The 21,418-nt window shown below is 41.8% G+C and overlaps 2 protein-coding genes and 1 pseudogene across 2 annotated transcripts in view; 2 read left to right on the top strand and 1 right to left on the bottom strand.

Moving 5' to 3' along the window:
* The window catches only part of LOC144523724 (multiple PDZ domain protein), a 42,729-nt gene extending 39,304 nt beyond the window's left edge, over nt 1–3,425 (top strand). The window contains 1 exon segment of the mRNA XM_078259510.1: nt 2,216–3,425. Within this exon segment, the coding sequence (XP_078115636.1) occupies nt 2,216–2,362 (147 nt within the window). The 3' untranslated portion in view covers nt 2,363–3,425.
* A 4,396-nt stretch (nt 3,426–7,821) lies between these two features.
* LOC144529803 (heterogeneous nuclear ribonucleoprotein D0 pseudogene) lies at nt 7,822–8,848 on the top strand (annotated as a pseudogene).
* Nucleotides 8,849–14,982: 6,134 nt separating this feature from the next.
* On the bottom strand, nt 14,983–19,777 carry tyrp1b (tyrosinase-related protein 1b). The gene is made up of 8 exons (XM_078269097.1): nt 19,420–19,777; nt 19,035–19,143; nt 18,148–18,361; nt 17,584–17,788; nt 16,114–16,281; nt 15,677–15,856; nt 15,444–15,590; nt 14,983–15,278 (listed from the first exon to the last, which is right to left on the bottom strand). The coding sequence occupies exons 1-8, from the start codon at nt 19,775–19,777 to the stop codon at nt 15,073–15,075; spliced, it is 1,587 nt and encodes a 528-aa protein (XP_078125223.1). The 3' UTR covers nt 14,983–15,072.
* Nucleotides 19,778–21,418: the final 1,641 nt, after the last annotated feature.

Raw genomic sequence — 21,418 nt, 5'->3', positions numbered from 1 at the left:
CTCAGTGTCTCCGCAGGCCTGTTCCATTGCCTGCAGAAGAGGCATACGGGCATGTGTTTGGCGGTCATATACGCGCCATCTCCAAGCAGAAAAAAATTCCTCTATAGGATTTAGAAATGGCAAGTAAGGGGGCAAGTACACAACTTCAAATTGATCATGGTTGGTGAACCAGTTCTGGACCAGAGCAGCCCGATGGAAACTAACATTATCCCAGACAACAACAAACCTGGGCTGCTGTGGTCCAGCATCTAGTGCATCTAGAAATGTGATTATGTGTTGCGCATTATAGGGACCCAGTTTGGCATGATGGTGCAGTAGCCCTCGAAGGCTTATGGCAGCATACAATGTGATATTTCCCCCGCGCTGCCCCGGGACATGCACAATTGCCCTTTTGGCCAATTATATTACGTCCCTGTCCTCTGTTTTTGCTAAGGTTGAATCCAGCCTCGTCAATGTAAATACATTCATGCGGCTGAGCAGCTCCATCCATGTCCAAGATTCTCTGTAACAAAAAATACATATTGTGGATGGCTTTACTCAAAGCACACACCTACACTACTACACATACAGAACCGACCCACCCCACCACACAGGTACCTGTGTAGCTTTCTGAATGTATCTATGTGGTACTAATCCAGTGGTACATATTCATCTGTTACTGGACGGCACCCATTCTTTATTGTAAATGTAAAGGACTGAAACACTTACCGGTACATATTCATGTTGAAGTTCTTTGACCCTGACACTGTTCCTCTCAAATGGTACCCTGTACAATTGCTTCATGGTCATGTTGTGCTTTACCAAGATGCGTCTGATAGTTGTAATGCTTACTCGATTTATGTTGTTGAATACTTGCCTATCTGCAAGTATTTGTTGCTGTAGCTGGTGGAGACGGATTGCATTGTTTGCTCTGACTAGGTTCACTATGGCAAGTTCCTGCTGTTGGGTGAACAGGCGTTGGCGTTCACCCCCAGTAGGTCTTCTAGCCATTCTGTAGAAAAATGCAACCACAAATTGTTCTCGTTTGCTTCTTTTTTTACAGTACTGTGTATACTGAACTTTACTGTATTTACCATACACAGTACTGAAACATCTCAACACGTTATCACGGTATGTTTCACAAAACTACCACTTTTGTTGGAAAAGGAGCATTAGCCACCCTGGAATACAATACATGTGATACAGTAACGTCATATGGTACAGTACTGTAAATACTCTAGATACAGTCTGAGTAGAGTAGAGAGTTGAAGACATACCTGTTTTCCAGTCGGAATGTCCTTATTATGGATGAAACTGTGTAACGGCTTAGATTAGGATGGACTCTCTGCCCAGCTTCCCTCATAGTCAGGCTATGGTTTATGACATGGTCCACCAAAGTTGCTCTTATGTCATCTGAAATAATGGTCCTTGCGTGGCCTCTTCGACCACGTCCTCCTCTCTCTCTCTGTCTTCCTCTTCCTCTGCCTCTAGCTCTCCCTGCCTCCATGCTTGCAAAGTTCTCAAAATGGCTTAACTGAGGCCTTTTTGTAGCTGGCTGATTGGTGTTCAGTTATGTAAGTAAGTATTTTCAGGTGTGTGTCTACGTCTTTTCAATTAACCAATGTGTGTTGTATTTTGAATAGATGTGTTTTCCCAATGGTACCCTGAGATTTCATTTTTGAACTAAGTGTCTTATGTATGAAATAGTGTGTAGTGTCTAGGAGCAAGTGTGTTGCAGAAAGGAGCAAGTGTGTTACAGAATTGCAACTAAAGTGCAAGGTAGTGCTTTTGTTTAAGGTATGGTTACACTTTGTTTAAGGTATAGTTACAACAACTTCAAGTTATGTTACTTTGGTTTAAGCATGCGTCTATAGTGTTCAAGCAACGGGCAAAAACTGTATTAACATGCTGTTACTTGTAAAAAGATCACAAATTGTTTCACTATTTAGAATTCTAAATACATCATTGGTTAAAAATGTTACACCCTTTAATTGTACAGTAATAATGCCATTGTTATTACATCATCCAGAAATGTATCATTTAAACACGTACAGCAGTTTTAAACATGTTTAACAGAATTTAATTCAGAAAGACATTTCATTTCAGTGTGATCAGTTATATTTCCTTTCAGTTATTGCAGTATTGTTTTGTTTTTTGTGTTTGTACTGTCATGGTGTAACCAGCTCGGGATCTCTGATGGTACATGGTGACAGACTAGTCTTTGTATACTCTGCAGGGGGCGGCCATAGAGGACGGCAGGCTGAAACGTGGAGATCAGATCATTGCCGTGAATGGACATTGTCTGGAGGGCGTGACTCACGCTGAAGCTGTGGATATCCTCAAGAAGACCAAGGGAACTGTAGTCCTAACAGTACTCTCTTGAGACACGGCCCGTTGTGTCCGGTCGTCATTATGTCTTTACAAAGTAGAGTATAGTATTAGTTGAAATAATGTAGCTGCCTCCTGTAGCACTGCCTCACACAAGCCTAAGAAGGAAAACGTGGACAGTTAAAGTGATATAGCTTTGTTTAAAATCATAGGTAGAGTAGATACTGTAAGTGTATCTGAATTTAGTTTGGTAAAAGCTACCTCTAACTGCAACTGGGTGTTAACATGCACAGTGTTCCCAATATAAACTCCTATTCCTGTTAAGGTGTTATAAGAACTTACGTGTTGCGTTGCTGTCGGGCAAAAACCTTGTATATCCAAGGCTAAAATGAGTTGAGATGTTTTCATTTTAGCCTTTACTGAGTTATTTACCTCAGACAAAGACAGTTGAAATCGCCCTGTCACTGTTTAAGTATTTGTAAAAAAACACAGAAAGATGAAAAGAGTGACCAATAGCACTGATTTATGAAACAATAAATATATATGGAAATACAAGGTTTCTGCCTGACAGTGACATTATGTTATATTAATCTTCTTATCCCAATCATGAATATCTCGGTGTTCATACAAATGGGATATTTTTAAAGTTACCATAGAAACGATGCTCATAGAAATCAAAGCACCAAAAGCATATATTAAATAAGCCAATACAGCAGTGTCCTAACTGATGATCATGTGTCTTAGTTATCCCGATCAAGGTATTAATAATATATTTTAGCATCGATATGCATCATGTAAACACACTCATGGATAAATTACCATCTCCAAACTTTTGTATCTGCCGACCACACATCAATGCAATAGAAGCATCTCTTAAGACACAATGTCACATGTATTTAGTGCTGTCTATAGACTTCTGTTCATTCAGAGTTAACTACTGTGATCAACTCCTAAGACTCAAAACATGCCAAGTGCTTCTGCCAATCTTTTGTATGGCAATAAGGTTTTAGGTTAGACAGTTTTACTTTTATTCTTTATTCTCATATTCTAATCATTAAAGGTGTGGCATGATTGCTTGAATAATCAATGTACTTTTAATATCTTTAATACTTTAAATATCAGCGATTTATTTACCAAGTTATTTATTACTGTTTTCATTATCTGTAACTTGATCAGATGTCTTTCAGGAAGTATTGTTATAGTGCAATGTGCAAACTTTATTTAGAAAACTCATACCTGTTTTATATGAATTTATTTATAGTGTGATATTTATGTTTTCGTCACAGTCTTCACAATTTATTTCATTTCATTCATGTCAGTAGTCCTCAGAGCCACAGTGTTTGGGATTGTGTAACATTGTACAACTGAATGTACTGTTAGTGATCTTATTAAATGTTCATTTGTTAGAGTTTTGTATACAAAACTTGTTTATAGTCCAGGACTTCTATTGTTCTGCTTACTTACTTCCTGCATGTATCTCTGCGTATAATGTTTTAGAGAAACAACCAGTCCCCTTAAATATGGTCATATTTTGATGAGGGATGATAACAACACAGAAATATTTCTTGATGCTTTGTGATTTCTCTCTGGAATAATACTGAGTAGGATAAGCTAGGGGATATCATTGTTTGACTTTCAAATCCCACAGATGCAGACCAGAAAGAAAAGACATATCTGAGAAAATCTAAGATTCCTGAATTGTTAAACAAGGACGTCTGTGCCTGCAGTTACATTTTTAAGGATAAATGCTCAAGCATTTTTTGCATATTTTTGCATGTATTTCCAAACCACTGATCAGAATTTAGCCTTGGGGGAGTTTTATTGTTGTGGTTATGCTCTTTGTCTCTCTCTATCGCTCTTTCTCTCTGTCTTTGTTAAACATGAATACACATTTAATGTCACTCAGGTTTAGTCAAGTGTGTGTCAGTATATCATGGAATGACAGGGCAGCACTACATCACAGAGTAGGTACTATTGTAGACTGACAGCAGAAGAGTCAGTGCTTGAAGATGTACTCAGATCTCTTACTTAAGTAAAAGTAGCAAAGCCACAGTGTAGAAATACAATACAAAATATACTTAAAGTAATAGTACACATTATGAAGAATGGCCCATTTCAGAATAATGTTTATTCTATATATATATATATATTATTGGGTTATAATTGTGTGTGCATCACTTTAATATTGCAGTTGGTAAAGGTGGGGCTAATTTTTACTACTTTTTATACTGCTGGGTAGCTTACTGTAGAATTTCCATCCAGGGATCAATTCTAGGTATTATCTTAACCTATAATAATTCATAATAATGTATTTGTTGATTATATTTTGGATTATCAATCTAAATTTGCCAAGTAAATAGTAAATAAAGGTATTGAATTAATGGAGTGGAGTAAAAAGTACAATATTAGTAAATACAAATTAAAAAGTAGCAGAAAATAGAAACACTCAAATAAAAGTACCTCAAAATTGTACTTAGTTGATTAAATTCACATAGTTACTGTCCACCATTGAGGAGAGGAGAGATTAGTTTGAGAAGTACAACATTGTAGAGGAAGCTGAAGGAATGAGTTTAAAACTAGGACAAAGATGTTTTCAACCTGAGTTAGAGAAACGCTAAGGAAGACTAAATCTGTGCCATTTATTTTTGTAAATGCACAGACCTTTTACTTTAATTACTGGAGTTACTGGTGACAACTTGACAAACAATACATTTGCACACAAATGTCTCATTTAGGAAATAGGAGGCATCTCGGGAGCTACTGTCTGGAGCCTCTGCATTAATCAAAGCCATCTGTTCACATTGCAAGCTTTATTGAAACCCAGCCATCACGGTCTGGTTTATCCTTCTCCAGATGAACAATTGCCTTGCCTAAAGGCTGGCGTGAAGAGGGTTTTAAAATGGAGAAATGGCTAAATGGTTTAATTGCACATTTAACCAGAATGTTAGAACATTATAATGGTTCTTCTTTTCTGAAAGATAAAACTTTTTTCTGCTACTTGTTTAGCAGCTAAAAACAAATCTACATGTTTTTTAATACTGTATTTTATCATGTGGGCTTCAATGGATTTCAATTCAACTCTCGTGGGAGTGGCAGGGGGCAGATGCATCGACATCTCCCTTCTCTTTCATTAAGCAAGAAGACTGATCTGCTGGTTTTCACAACTAGCCTCAAATTCCCTTTACCTCAAACATTTATGAGGAATATTTCAGAAGGCAATGGGCAATGGCACCTTTTCCACCGCGTAGCCCTTCTTTCCCTCTTTTCCATCAAAAACCGACAATGGGGCCTTTCGACTGGTTGCAAAACTGTAATGCATTTTTCTGCAGCTGAGAATAAGAGTACTTGCATGAGAGTACACTTGACATGAAAGGCACTAATGTTCATATCTTCTGGGAGGGTAACAGTGGCCAAATGATTGTTCTGTGTGTGACTGTCACATCTACCCATATTACAGTTTTTGCCCGTTGCTTGAACACTATAGACACATGCTTAAACCAAAGTAACATAACTTGAAGTTGTTGTTACTATACCTTAAACAAAGTGTAACCATACCTTAAACAAAAGCACTACTTTGCACTTTAGTTGCAATTCTGTAACACACTTGCTCCTTTCTGCAACACACTTGCTCCTAGACGCTACACACTATTTCATACATAAGACACTTAGTTCAAAAATGAAATCTCAGGGTAACATTGGGAAAACACATCTATTCAAAATACAACACACATTGGTTAATTGAAAAGATGTAGACACACACCTGAAAATACTTACTTACATAACTGAACACCAATCAGCCAGCTACAAAAAGGCCTCAGTTAAGCCATTTTGAGAACTTTGCAAGCATGGAGGCAGGGAGAGCTAGAGGCAGAGGAAGAGGAAGACAGAGAGAGAGAGGAGGACGTGGTCGAAGAGGCCACGCAAGGACCATTATTTCAGATGACATAAGAGCAACTTTGGTGGACCATGTCATAAACCATAGCCTGACTATGAGGGAAGCTGGGCAGAGAGTCCATCCTAATCTAAGCCGTTACACAGTTTCATCCATAATAAGGACATTCCGACTGGAAAACAGGTATGTCTTCAACTCTCTACTCTACTCAGACTGTATCTAGAGTATTTACAGTACTGTACCATATGACGTTACTGTATCACATGTATTGTATTCCAGGGTGGCTAATGCTCCTTTTCCAACAAAAGTGGTAGTTTTGTGAAACATACCGTGATAACGTGTTGAGATGTTTCAGTAATGTGTATGGTAAATACAGTAAAGTTCAGTATACGCAGTACTGTAAAAAAGAAGCAAACGAGAACAATTTGTGGTTGCATTTTTCTACAGAATGGCTAGAAGACCTACTGGGGTTGGACGCCTGTTCACCCAACAGCAGGAACTTGCCATAGTGAACCTAGTCAGAGCAAACAATGCAATCCGTCTCCACCAGCTACAGCAACAAATACTTGCAGATAGGCAAGTATTCAACAACATAAATCGAGTAAGCATTACAACTATCAGACGCATCTTGGTAAAGCACAACATGACCATGAAGCAATTGTACAGGGTACCATTTGAGAGGAACAGTGTCAGGGTCAAAGAACTTCGACATGAATATGTACAGGTAAGTGTTTCAGTCCTTTACATTTACAATAAAGAATGGGTGCCGTCCAGTAACAGATGAATATGTACCACTGGATTAGTACCACATAGATACATTCAGAAAGCTACACAGGTACCTGTGTGGTGGGGTGGGTCGGTTCTGTATGTGTAGTAGTGTAGGTGTGTGCTTTGAGTAAAGCCATCCACAATATGTATTTTTTGTTACAGAGAATCTTGGACATGGATGGAGCTGCCCAGCCGCATGAATGTATTTACATTGACGAGGCTGGATTCAACCTTAGCAAAAACAGACGGGGACGTAATATAATTGGGGAAATTGTGCACGTCCCGGGGCAGCGCAGGGGAAATATCACATTGTGTGCTGCCATAAGTCTTTGAGGGCTACGGCACCATCATGCCAAACTGGGTTCCTATAATGCGCAACACATAATCACATTTCTAGATGCACTTCCATTGGGCTGCTCTGGTCCAGAACTGGTTCACCAACCATGATCAATTTGAAGTTGTGTACTTGCCCCCTTACTCGCCATTTCTAAATCCTATAGAGGATTTTTTTTCCGCTTGGAAATGGCGCGTATATGACCGCCAAACACATGCCCATGTGCCTCTTCTGCAGGCAATGGAACAGGCCTGCGGAGACATTGAGGTGAGGTCAATCCAGGGATGGATATGGCACACAAGGGGATATTTTCCCTGATGCTTAGCGAGAGAAGACATTGCTTGTGATGTTGATGAGATCCTGTGGCCAGACCCCAACAGATGGCTACATGATAACAAAAATATTAGGTAACCGCTAGCTAGCATTAGCTGTCAGCAAGCCAACTAACGTCAGCTCTTAGCTTCTGCAAATAATTCAGACGTTGCTTGAGTTTAGCGTCAACGTTTAAAAGCCAAAAACAATGTTGGACGACTATGAGTTCAGCAATGACACGACCATGATGTGAATGGAAGAGGATGGGGAGGCAAACAGTGATGAGCCGATGTCTGCAGCCGGTGACTGTGGCCTGGTGGGGGGCGATCCTGAGGGATCAATAATTGATGCCAGTAAAAACGAGGAGGATGAAGGTAAGATGTTTGTAGGAGGGCTCAGCTGGGACACGACTAAGAAGGACCTGAAAGATTATTTTTCCAAGTACGGGGAGGTTGTAGACTGCACTTTAAAAATGAACCCCATGACTGGCCATTCACAGGGCTTTGGCTTTGTGCTCTTCAAAGAACCAGACAGTGTTGACAAGGTTGCCACACAGAAGGAACATAACTCAATTGAAAGGTCACTGACCCCCAAAAAGCCAAAGACATGAAGAGCAAGGAGCCCATAAAGAAGATCTTTGTTGGTGGTTTCTCTCCAGACACTCCTGAAGACAAAGTCAGAGAATACTTTAGTGCCTTCGGAGAGCTGGTCAATTGAACTTCCCATGGAAAACAAAACCAACAAAAGGAGAGGCTTCTGCTTCATCACATTCAAAGACGAGGAACCAGTTAAGGGCATCATGGAGAAAAAGTACCACAATATTGGACTAAGCAAGTGTGAAATAAAAGTGGCAATGTCCAAGCAACAGTAGCAGCAGCAGCAGTACTGGGGAGGCAGAGGTGGCTACCCATCCAGGTCTCAAGGAAGAGGCGGTGGTCCCAATCAGAATTGGAACCAGGGTTATGGCAACTACTGGAATCATGGCTATGGGAATTATGGCAATTATGGTTTCAATAATCAAGGATATGGAGGATACGGTGGCTATGATTACCCTGTTTACAACTATTATGGATATGGTGACTACAACGATGAATCTGGTGGATATGGCAAGTCGACACGGCGTGGTGGTCACACCAACAGTTACAAGCCGTATTAACGGAGGAAACTCATCTTCAAGTAGGTTTCAGAGTGTTGAAAGACAGCAGAGCGCTGGTGGAGCGTTGGCCAGAGAGATGATGGTAAGAAACTAATGAAGTGCACTATGACCTACACTACATTTCCTCTATATTTACCGGAGTATTTTTTGTATCTCAAAAGTTTTGGTGTTTTTTTGCATTTATTTAGATTGCTGCAAAGTTTGGGCAGTTTGCGTTCCTAATCCTCTCTTGTTTTTGTATTTATGTTCTCAAATGCTATTTGTGTTATGGGGGCAGCTGTGTTCCCCCGTCCTGGGTGGGTGTGTGTGTCTCTCCCCTTTTCCCTATGTATGTCTGTTTTGCAGGAGAGAAAGTAGGTCGCCCGGCGTGGCCTTTTTCCTCGTGCTCCACTTACCTGTTTGTTTCTTTCCCCTGTTCAGATCTACACTACTAGACCTGTTGCCGTGGACTGCTGTTCCGCCAGCCCATCATCTTTCTATCGTTCTGCCTCACAGCTCGGATTCCTAAGAGAGTTTTTGGACACACCACACTCTGCCCGCGCTTGCTGCTGTCCTGTCTCATCCCCCAGCGCAGCTTGACTGTCCTTCGCTGCTTTGTTTGTTTGTCAACGTACATTAAAAGATATTTCAAACTTTTTCTGTGTCCGTGTGGTGATACTCCGTGTTTTGGGTCATAGCCTCGCCGTAACAATGTGTGAATTGCTTCAATGACCGACAACTAGCCAACGACTTGAACGAGTTCTACTGTCGATTTGAAAGACAAAAGGACAGTCCTGACACCATCCCCCACGACACCTGCCTGCAGCTACAGCCACTGTGCTTCACCTCCACCTCCCCTACCTCAGCAGGGTCCTGGGCCTTCCCACCAATGCCCTCCATAAAGGTCCCCCCTCCACCCCCCCCCACCCACCTCAGTGACAACTCTCTCCATCCATGAGAGGGACGTCAACAGACTCTTTAGGAGACAGAACCCCAGGAAAGCTGCTGGACCGGATGCTGTCTCCCTATCCAGCTTGAAGCACTGCGCTGATCAGCTATCTCCAGTGTTCACAGACATTTTTAACACCTCACTGGAGACATGTCACGTGCCAGCCTGTTTCAAGACCTCAACCATAATCCCTGTCCCCGAGAAGCCAAGGACCACAGGACTTAATGACTTCAGACCCGTCGCCCTGATCTCTGTGGTTATGAAGTCCTTTGAGCGCCTTGTGCTTTCACACCTCAAAGACATCACCGGCCCCCTCCTGGACCCCCTGCAGTTTGCCTACAGAGCCAATAGGTCTGTAGACGATGCAGTCAACCTGGCCCTCCACTACATCCTCCGGCACCAGGATCCTGTTTGTGGACTTCAGCTCTGCCTTTAACACCATCATCCCGGCTCAGCTCCAGGAGAAACTCTCCCAGCTAGGCTAGCCTGACTCCACCTGCAGGTGGATCACTGACTTCCTGTTTGACAGGAAGCAGCATGTGAAGCTGGGGAAACACGTCTCCGACTCACAGACCATCAGCACTGGATCCCCTCAGGGCTGTATTCTTTCCCCCCTGCTCTTCTCCCTGTACACCAACAGCTGCACCTCTAGTCACCAGTCTGTCAAGCTTCTGAAGTTTGCGGACAACACCTCCCTCATCGGACTCATCTCTGATGGTGACGAGTCCGCCTACAGGTGGGAGGCTGACCACCTGGTGACCTGGTGCAAGCAAAACAATCTAGAGCTCAACGCTCTAAAGACAGTGGAGCTGGTTGTGGACTTCAGGAAGAACCCAGCCCCACCTGCCCCGATCACCCTCTGTGGCTCCACAATTGACACTGTGGAGTCTTTCTGCTTCCTGGGAATTACCATCTCCCAGGACCTCAAGTGGGAGCTGAACATCAGCTCCCTCTTGAAGAAAGCACAACAGAGGATGTACTTCCTGCGGCAGCTGAAGAAATTCAACCTGCCAAAGACAATGATGGTGCACTTCTACACAGCCATCATTGAGTCCATCCTCACATCCTCCATCATCATCTGGTACGCTGCTAGCACTGCCAAGGACAAGGGCAGACTGCAGCGTGTCATTCGGTCAGCAGAGAAGGTGATTGGCTGCAATCTGCCGCCGCTCCAGGACCTATACGCCACCAGGACTCTGAAGCGTGCTGGAAAGATTGTGGCCGACCCCTCACACCCCGGACACAAACTCTTTGAGACACTCCCCTCTGGCAGGAGGCTGAGGTCCATCAGGACCAAAACCTCACGCCACATGAACAGCTTTTTCCCCTCTGCCACTAGCCTTATTAACAAGGCCCGGAAACCACCCTGACACTCCACCTTCATGCCACTGTTTTCTCTCTGCTGTAATGCTCTTTGCTCTTTATTTTTTATTTATATCTTTATTTATTCTTTATTTTTAACTTAATACATACTGTGTAAATATACTTATACTTATATTGTTTGTACCTATACTTATATTGTTTAATTTTCAATCTAAAGAATGTGTGACGTGCACCAACAACACCAAAACAAATTCCTTGTATGTGTTAAAAAACGTACTTGGCAATAAAACCCATTCTGATTCTGGTTATTACAAAACAGAAATGTTAGATTGGTTGGAACAGATCACACACACACACACACACACACACACACACACACACACACACACACACATATTATATGTAGTAGCAAAGAATGCATAAAATGCGTTGTTACAATTTCCTTTTTATCGTAGACATCAGTCTTATAATACATGTGTTATTACATAGTTTGACAGTCATAAACAGAATATATATATAGGTAATTGGACATAAAGAAATACAATAAAATAAAAATAAAGACTTAACACAAAAAAAAAGTCTTGAGTTGAAAACGTGCGACGTATGACACAAGGTTTTGCAGAGGTTGAAAACTACTTATACTACTTAAGTACTTAATTGTAAAGGTCATTGGCATTGTGCAGTTATTAAATAACTGTCGAGGTATCCCTGAGGAAGCCGTGAGACAGCAAGAAGTGCCGGTTTCATCTCAAAATGCTGCACTTTGTGCCTCAGTAAGCTAGCTTTTCAGTGCTATTTTGCTAGTTGTTGTGTGTTAGCATTAGCAACGAGGCTATTTCAACATACGAAATTACATTTACTGTGTAAATTATTACCCATGTTACTAAGAGAGAAAGAAAAACGGTAATTTTGGCTAATATGTTAACCTTTTTGGTCACTTTTATTAGTGTTGCTTGAAATGGTTGAGGCCTACAAGCAGTATTCTATTTAGAAATAGTGAAATAAGAAAAGTGCATTATTGAAATGAGCCATTATTGTGTACTCCATTGGTGAAGAGGGTATTGTTTACAGAAAAATACATTTTGCTTTTACTGAGGAAGTAAGGTTTAAAGGGTGTGTGTGTTTAATGTTAAATACATGCCTAAATATGGTGTTAAGCTAAATTGTTGATTGTCTTTTACACTGTGTACACATATTTTGTTAGAACAAAAATAATTCTAGCAATATTCAAAAACATGAGAATAATAATGTTTCAGCAGAAGTATTTTCACTTAGCCAGTGACTATTTTGATTTGTTATAATCTGGTATAATGTTGTACAACAGAAATATGTGATATATACTGTATAAGAGAAGTATAAGAAGAAACAGAACAGAGACATGAGCCTGTTTGTAAATGCAGGCCAGGTCTTTTGTGACTACTAATATTCAACGAGGAAGATTCACTGACCCAGTAGATGGCGAGCCACCCTGTGCAACTTCCAGGAAATCGGATCTCCATTTCCATTGAAACTGCTGGATAAAATATCTGGCATGTGGTAGGATTGTGCCAGTCCCCCAGATTGGTACCAACAGCAGATATACATAGACAATAGGCTTGTTCGAGATAAACTGCGCCTCGCCTGTAAAGTGGAGCAGGCGGCAGCAGCTGGGGGGCGGTGACAAAAATCCACTGTCAAATCGGACAGTTTCCAGCCGTTTCCAGCAGCCTTCAGGCTGAATAGGAAGTCACAGAAACACTCACATCCTGTTAGGTCCAATTCTGATTCAATATAATGTTATCAGATCCATATGTCAGCTTGTACACAGTCTCCAGTTGTTTTTATTATGACAGAGTAGCTGTCAAAATGCTTTACATGCGATCTGTTGCTGATTTTAATTAACAACACACTGTAGATTATCAGTAATCTGAACAGATTAAGTCTCTCTGACTTCTAAACATAACTATATCAGCCACACAACATGTGGTTTGTACAGGATAAGACTTTGAATCAGACAAATAGCAATTCAAATCCCTCCAATTCAAAAACAATAAAAAGTTTATATAAAACGTAGATTCTGAACCAATCAGCTGTTAGATCAACTGAGAGGTAGGCGTTTCCCAGCATACCCTGTGTCCGCCTGGGTCTTGCAGTCGTATGATTGAGATTTCTCTTGGCACAGCTACCAGAAGACTTACAACTTTCAGACAGGTTGCTCTCGTCACATCTATGTCTTCAAGCTCATTTTGAGGCTGCGCAGTAACGCTCAGCCCTCACCGGAAAAGTGCTTCTAATAGCCTTCACTGGTCTCCGTCCAGAGCAACGGGATCTTTTGGTCCATTTATTTAACTGTCTATGCGCAAACCTGCGGCCACCTTGATCTTGTGAGGTTAGCGTTGCCTACGTGTTCATGACGTCAGAGCAAGTCGGGATCAAATCGGACACAAATCTAACCAGAATGCATTGGGTGGCGACCACCAGTGATCGATTCTGTGCAGACCTGTCTCCTCTCGAACAAGCCTAATATTGCAATTTGAACTCTGACTCATTACTTTTGACTGATTTAACTTCCGTCAGACCTAACCTCAGGAACCACCACTCATAAGGCATTGACCTGGATAAACATTTTGGAGAACTGCACATAAAGACATTTTATTTTGTTTAAAGGGCCTGTTTATTGTTTTCCACATAGTAAATGTAATGTAGATTTCCTTGCAATTCATCTACTAAAGTTACAGTTCAATTACACCCTTTTTGTGTTGTGTTATGGTTGTTGCACTCTAACTCGGCTCCCCCGAACCTAGAGCGAGGTGTACTTACCCAGGAGTGGGTTACATACTGTACAGTACTTAAATAAATTACACTTATAAATGTAGGTGCCCACAGTTGCACGTCATTTCACAATACAAGTCTTGGTTGTCACAAGCAAAGGAGCTGGACTAATGGGAAATTTGGCATTTTCATTCACTGGCATAGCCTGAAGCAAGAAATAATTTGACACCGTCATGCAGTTATAGCAGAGAAGCACTGCATGATATGCTGCATCATCTGGTCATTAGTTCTAAAACCGCTGAAAATGTTCCTATTCATTTTGACATTTATCCCTGTTTGATTAATTAATTTATTGTGTAAAATTCTTAATTCATTATGAAAAAATGATTCTACACATGTTGGTCTAAAAGCTGTTTTCTAAGATTGTTCTCTGTGTCACAACTGTTAAATTATTGGTAATTTTTCCTAGCCTACAAACGCATTATTTCTTTATGCATTGTGCAGTTCAGAACCTACCCATTACATCGGTTTTGGTAAAGGCAAGACACAGTGTATTGAAAAAATGTGAAAACAAAAATGCTAGAAGTATAAAATTACACTGAACTGCGTCGTCACTAACAGGTGTGTGCATGTTCTCCGACCCATGCGGGAGTACATGACTTGTAAATTGAAGTCTCATACTGTGGCAGTAATATGTTATATCCACATGAGGGCAGTGTGTGTGCTGTTATAGAGACATGGACATTTGCGTGGCTCTGATTAATCGCTGAGAAGCAACATTACATCGTAAGTGGTTTGATGGTTAGCCTCAGGCTTCAGACAAGCAAATTTGGCCTGCAGCAAAGGCCTCTAGTATTAAGACCTGTCTGTGGTCTGTTTATACCGTACAGCATATTATTCTCACGGTAATAGGCCTAGATTAAGTGCAGAATTAATAGAATAAGAACATCCAACCTGATAGGACAGTTGTCATTAATTTTACAGTTGAACTCTGTCTGTATAAACATATTAGCAACATGCAACTGGGAGCTGAAAAAGGGACACTACAGGCGAGAAATACTCCCCTAATTGTCAACTAACAGCAATATGCCCATTCTTTATAAACTGAGCAGCTCCAGGCAGTCTGATGTCTTCTGCTGTATGTGTCAAACAAAAGGACTATGCCAGCCCTACAATTTATAGCAAATACAGACTCTGGTTTCAAAACCAGTTCAACTTTATTTGTAAGAAGTAGGGGAATACAAAAAAAAAAGGAAAACAAATGCAGGAAAATGTTAAGGCCTCTCTAGAAAGGCAGGTACTTAGACAACAGACTGTGATTTGTCCATTCTCCGGTCATCCTGTGAGTAGCGTCGGAAAGTCTCTCCCAGCAGTGGCTCCAGGGCCTCAGCTGAGTGGTAGGAGCGGGCGCGCACGACACAGGCGATAACACCACCCACCACTGCCACCACCAGCACCGCCGCAACAATGGCTATGGTGATGATCTCAGACAGGGTGTAGGCACGAGCTATGGAAAAAAGGAGAGGAAGGTCATGTGTGTGTGTGTGTGTGTGTGTGTGTGTGTGTGTGTGTGTGTGTGTGTGTGTGTGTGTGTGTGTGTGTGTGTGTGTGTGTGTGTGTGTGTGTGTGTGTGTGTGTGTGTGTGTGTGTGTGTGTGTGTTCTGCTACATACCTGGCCACTGGACCTCATAGGAGTATCCCAGGTTTTCTGGGGCAGGGACAAACATCTCAGCATTGGTGACAGGAGGCCAAAAAGGAACCATGTTGAATCTCCGGTTGTGCCCAATTGGAGCATTCTCCTCAGGGTAAACTACTTCACCTGCACGATGAGAAAATTAGGTTTAACCATCTTTTCTTCCTTCAAGTGAGTTTTTTGTATCTGCATCTAGTTCAGTCTGTCTGTACCTGGTTGGTGCCTGCTGAGCCACTCGTCGAAGATTGCATCTGTGAATGTGTGCAGCAGCACAAAGATGGGATCATTGGGCGAGAGGTGAGTCTGTCCGCCTGTCCCATTGAGGAAGAGGTGGGCCAAGTTGTGGAGGCTGCGGATCACCGGGTCGTACATCCCCTGGGGGGCGCTGTAGCCTTGAAAATACCGAACAACACAGCCAATACATGAAAGCTCTGATTTACCAAAATAAGGAACAACAAATGCTGTGTTGGAGTTAACCGTGTGTCCGTGCGTGCGTGCGTGCGTGCGTGCGTGTGTGTGTGTATGTGTGTGCTACACAGTACTTCAGCAGCTCTGCAGTTTGAGCTTGACTGAACCTGAATATCCTCCATTGGTTAAAGGGAGGATGTTAAAATCTTTAGTGCTGCTTTAATTCTGACCCATGACACACCTTCAATGGTGTTCCTGAAGCTCTCAGAGGAGGTGGAGTAGTAAGGCGGAGTGTCGAAGGCGTTGAGCTCCAGACAGTCCAACACATCCTGAGGCTCTGGCAGCCTCTGCACCATGGGCCGTGCCACGTTGCCCGCTGGGTTCCTCCTGATGGGACTGGTCTCTGAGCCTGGGTAATAAAGGGCAGAAGGTCAGAAATAATATCCAGCAAGTACAATATACTTAACTCTACTCTCAGACAAAAAGATCACAATTGAGCAATGACAGTTATGGTTTTTGTGGTTAGTGGGACATTGTAGCTCAGATTCAGGCCAGTGGTTCCCACAAAAATGGTAAGACAGATGATGTTGTGTGAACTACTTTCTAATTCTATGTGGGAGACTAGACTAGTTTGATCAGTCTTGAACATGACAGGATGGCAGTTTTCTTTGTTAATTATTCACTACAAGTCAACAGTAGCAAGTGGGAGCTCTGTGACTGAACAGAAGTTTTTTTCTTCTTCTCGCATGCATGATCTTTTTCTTTCTTTTTGTGTGCTTTCTCTCCCACTCATACACAAGCACATAAACAGAAGGCAACATAACTGAGATGTCTGTCTGTTTGAAGATTATTCCCTCAGATCAAAGGAACCAGTAGACTGCTAGATTCCTGTCTTTAACAAGCACATGCACAAATGAGGCAACCCCCCCCCCCCCCCCCCCCTAACCCATTTAAGGAGATGTTGCTTGTTGACGCAGGAAATACCGGGCCTGTCATGACTCTCTAAGGGGATTAATGAGACAGATCTCTCACACGTTGGCCACTCACATGTTCTACCTGTTACCAAATTCCTGCAGCTTTTTTTTCTTATAGACATAGAGCAATTGCTCAAAAAGGACACCCCTCACCCCCATGTGTTTGTTCTAGAGCACTACGCTAAAAGAGGATTGACATTCTTCTATTATTCCACAATAACAGAGGAAAAACATATTGTATATTGTATGAATTACTGTATGTGTATTTGAAAACTAAAGCAAAATTAGTGATTTTGAGTTGTAATCTGGTGCCAGGGTGGAATGAGACCCAATCCCTTCAAATCTGATCATAGAATGTCTATATTATTAGAGTGTTACACAGAGTTGCCTTATTCTAACATAAACCGCTTTACCCATTGGGAATTAACACTTGTAAAACTGTAAGTCTGCTATACAGAAATTAGGCTCAGGGAATAATTTTTTTTTAAATCCAGTGTATTAGAATGCAATACTTTGGATGCACAAAGCAACTCAGAAGAAGTTGAGTAGTTTCAAACCAACTGTAGTAAAAGCGAGCAATATCGAATGTGGATATTATTTATAGCAGTTTATGTACTACATGCTCTCTTTATTAGCTCTTTGCCCTCTTTTCTGATGTAGCTGAGACTACGCTGTACATCAACACTGCTATCCTGAACAGTACGGTGTATAGTGTGTGTCTCTGCGACTGTCCTCACTGTTGCAGACAGTGCCCAAAGTGTCATAGTCTTCCACACTCTCACAGATGACCCTCCACTGGGAGAACACGGAATTGGAGCTGATGGAGCTGATGTCAAAGGAGCTCCTGGCTCCCAGCAGGTCGTCGGTGCAGATGTCACACTCTCTGCCTCCAATGGCAAAGTTCCAGTAGGGCAGGGCGAAGGTTGGGTCACCCAGCATGTCCTGCATAGATGGAATAATAAAGGAAGTGTTCATGGGTATCTCAATAGATACATGCATGTGTTTCATGAACTGATGCAGTTTAATATTGGATTCAACTGTCTTTGCACTTTCAATCCCTCTTTTTTTACACCACCCTCATTTTCTTATTTTCCACCTTTGTATAATTCCCTCCCTGCTCCCTCTTTCTCCTCGTTTCCATCTCTTCAAATGTCCACACTCTTTCCTTCCTACTCTTATCATCCTTCCTTTCTTCCATCCTCACATCCTTCATCAAACTATCAGCCCAAAAGCCTTGTCTTCTTCCCATTTTCTTTTCCACTATCCCCCTCTTTCTCCCTCCCTCCCTTCCCTCTTCGCACCTGCATGTCTCTCTCCAGTTGCAGCAGATGAAAACGGTGCCAGGTGACAAAACCAGGGCCCTCATGGGAGAAGTCTACGCCTCCAAAGCTGGTCTGGCCCGGCCCCAGGTAGGTTTTACTGACAGAGTAGTAGTGGCTCCAAACAAAGTAGTTGTAAATGGTGATGTTTTCAAACTGTGGGGTGTTGCCATCAGGCCCAAACACCTCCTGGTACCTACAGGTGACATGAGCAGCAGGATAAATGTCACATTGTGTTTTTTCCTACACACTGCTCTAAGATTATTCTCTCGTTTTTTAATGCAAGTCTCCAAACTCATATTGGTTGATTTGATGTGTGAGATATGATGCCTGTAGCTGGGATCCAGGGTATGCCCATTTTTTTTTTTTTTATTAGGAGGTTAAAAGGGTTCTTCTACCTGCAGCTGAGAATTGCTTCAAAAATGCATCTACTATAATCCTCAACTGACTTGGAAGGTTATTCACAGATGTATGTACTGTTACTTAAAAAGATTAAGAAAAAAAAACATTTTACTGAAAAAAACTACTCCTGCCTAAACTGATAAGTTGCTCTTCCACCTGCAGCCTAAACAGAAAGCTGCCAGGAGACATTTTATGATTTTACTGATAATTTTCAAAACACAGCATGGGTTCATTACTGAGTGTTCAACTGCCAGACTCAACTAGACTTAGCTTGCAGGTCCTTGGGCAAAGCTGGGCTGTCTGTTCCACAGTCTTCATACCAGACCCACAGACTGAATAAATATCAATCTCCCTTTCAAATGACTTCATTAAATCAGTTTTTAAATATACTTAGCATTATTTTTCCCATAATCGAGCCCATAAAGAATGATTGCAATAATGCAATATATATATGCTTATGTATGTACCGTCGTGTACAGATGACCAGGTTAGGGTGGACAGTCCTCTTTGCTCGGTCCAAATTGTTCACAAATGCCTGCTTCTCAGCTGTGCTCATCTGCATGATATTCCTCCTTACTGGAGTGAGGTTAATGGGGTGGAGGAACCCATAAGGGCAGGAAGAGAGAGGATAAGGGGTTGGAACAAAGGAACAGAGGAGGAAAAAAAAAAAGTTATTAAAAATTTACATAGACATTGCCTTTCCATAACAATAAATGCTGCCCTCATTCCCTCGACTGATGTATTTTCCTACGTCTTTGAGGCCCACTGAGATCTTAAAGGGTGTGCAGTCAGAGATAGACATAGATTTTTTTGTTTGCTAATGCTGAGTTTAGACAGTGTCCATTCTCTTACCCACAGAGATCCTCTGATCACAGTTTGGTCCAGTCAGCCCGTGGCGACATTGCCCACAGTTGTAGCCACTGAAATTCCCATTACACTGGCAAGTGCGGTTGAAAAATCTCAGAGGCCACCTCTCTCTGTCATCACGTCCAGCATAAGGGTACTGGGGTCCGTGGCGCCGGTTGTCTGCTGCGATGGTCACACACTGCCCTCTTCCTGTGCTGGAGCCACACTCGTCCCCTGCCACCCCTGTTGGGGACGGGCAGCACTGGCCGCTCTGCAGCCCCGCGGGGGTGACGCACTCCCGGGGGAACTGGGCCAGCGATAGGGTGGCACACAGGGTCACCACCAGGAGACCCACTCTCCACATGCTACCAAAATCCAGAGAGAAAGGAGGTGAATTTTAGGTACATGAGGTGAGTTAGATGGGAAAATAAGGTAAGAATAAAGTAGGTTAGGAGTTTTAAAAACACAAAGAGAGTACACACATTTTACATGTTGAGAATTGTTTTACATCCATCCATCTTTTTCCAAACCACTTATCGTGTTCAGGGTCGTAAGGGACTGAAGCCTTTTCCAGCACACATTTAGTAAGTTGAAGACAAAACATTTAATACACTGCAGACATACACTTCAATTAAGCTCAAGAACAACTCGGTTTGTGTTCTCTTGTTAAAGCCAGTTGTCTTAACATTATTCCGAAACTTCACTTCTTACACGCCCCTGCAGGCGGTGCGAGTCATTATTTATAATTCACAAAGCCATTAGCTTTCAACTTTTACAAGTTCAGAACTACTTTCAACAACAGACGGCAAGACACGATTTGCTTCAACCTTTTTTGTAGTTAGATTTGGTTATCTTCTGAAGCTCGTTGATTAGGAATGAATGAAGGAGTGACTAATAGTTTGGCAGAAGCAATTCTTTTTCAACAAAACAGTGATAACAGCCACTGAAAAAAGTTTCTAATAAAAATAAAAATTATAAAAAAAAATACATGGAAAAATGTTTTTCACATGCGTTTATTTTTAAATGCAATCATAATAGTCAGCCAGTGCAACCAACATGGGCTGTTATGTGGCAATCTGTTGTATATCCCGATCTGAAATAAACTTGGTTTTCATTCTTAGATTTTGCCAATAGACACTTGTACCAGTTGTTCATTAGTCTCATATCACTTTCAGTTTGTAAACAGTGTGAAAGCAATCATTCTCACGGTTTTAAAACTTATTGCATTCTACAGTTCATTATGTAAAAAAGCATCAGTGTAATGTGTTTCCCCTACCTCTGACTGTGCATGCTGCTCCTCTCTTTCTGTAGAACTGTAGCCCCCCAAGAGTCGGCCCATTTCCCTCGTCTGGCTTAAATAGCTATTGAGCGCGTGACCAGACCTCTCCACACACACACACACACACACACACACACACACACACACACACACACACACACACACACACACACACACACACTTGAGGGAAGTGCTTTAAACACTCATGTCACTGTATGCCTTGTGATCATAACCCAAATGACGCCAGTCTGTGTGGTCACTCACAAAATAAAAGACTCTGATATAGCAGTCATACTTTAGTCACTTTCAATAACATGGCGATGGTTTATCTGTGGAGGCAGTCAGGTGTCTGGGGAAAGATTCCTCATAATTTGTGCGCACAATTTAGTCATTTGATTCCTCTCATTATTTGATTTGTGTCCTTAAATAATCAAAAATGTCAAATTGTGCCCTTCAGAGTACAGAAACATCCATACTGGGAGGCAAGAACGAAAGCACAAATTCAACATTATCATTTTAATTTGGTACTGCTCAAATCACAAATGATGATACACAGGTCAGGAGTTATTTAGAATAAAAATCAAATAGTTTTAAACTTAATGTCAATGTTATCTCAAATCTTTTTTTTTTCTTGTTGGCGAGTGTGGTACTCCATGATAACGCAAAAATAGGCTTTTGTGAATTGTTGATAAAACTTGGTTGGAAAATTGGTCATACCCATTGCCC

Source organism: Sander vitreus, chromosome 2 (assembly GCF_031162955.1).
Source record: "Sander vitreus isolate 19-12246 chromosome 2, sanVit1, whole genome shotgun sequence".
In the NCBI taxonomy this organism is placed as follows: Eukaryota; Metazoa; Chordata; class Actinopteri; order Perciformes; family Percidae; genus Sander; species Sander vitreus.
This window is presented reverse-complemented; position numbering and strand designations above follow the sequence as displayed.

Excerpts from the sequence above, each read along its gene's own strand:
- tyrp1b (XM_078269097.1), bottom strand. The coding sequence starts at position 19,777 with ATGTGGAGAGTGGGTCTCCTGGTGGTGACCCTGTGTGCCACCCTATCG. Across the intron at positions 19,144-19,419 it reads TGATCAGAGGATCTCTGTGG|TAAGGAGGAATATCATGCAG; the intron begins GTAAGAGAATGG and ends ACCTCACTCCAG. Across the intron at positions 15,591-15,676 it reads GCTCAGCAGGCACCAACCAG|GTGAAGTAGTTTACCCTGAG; the intron begins GTACAGACAGAC and ends CTCATCGTGCAG.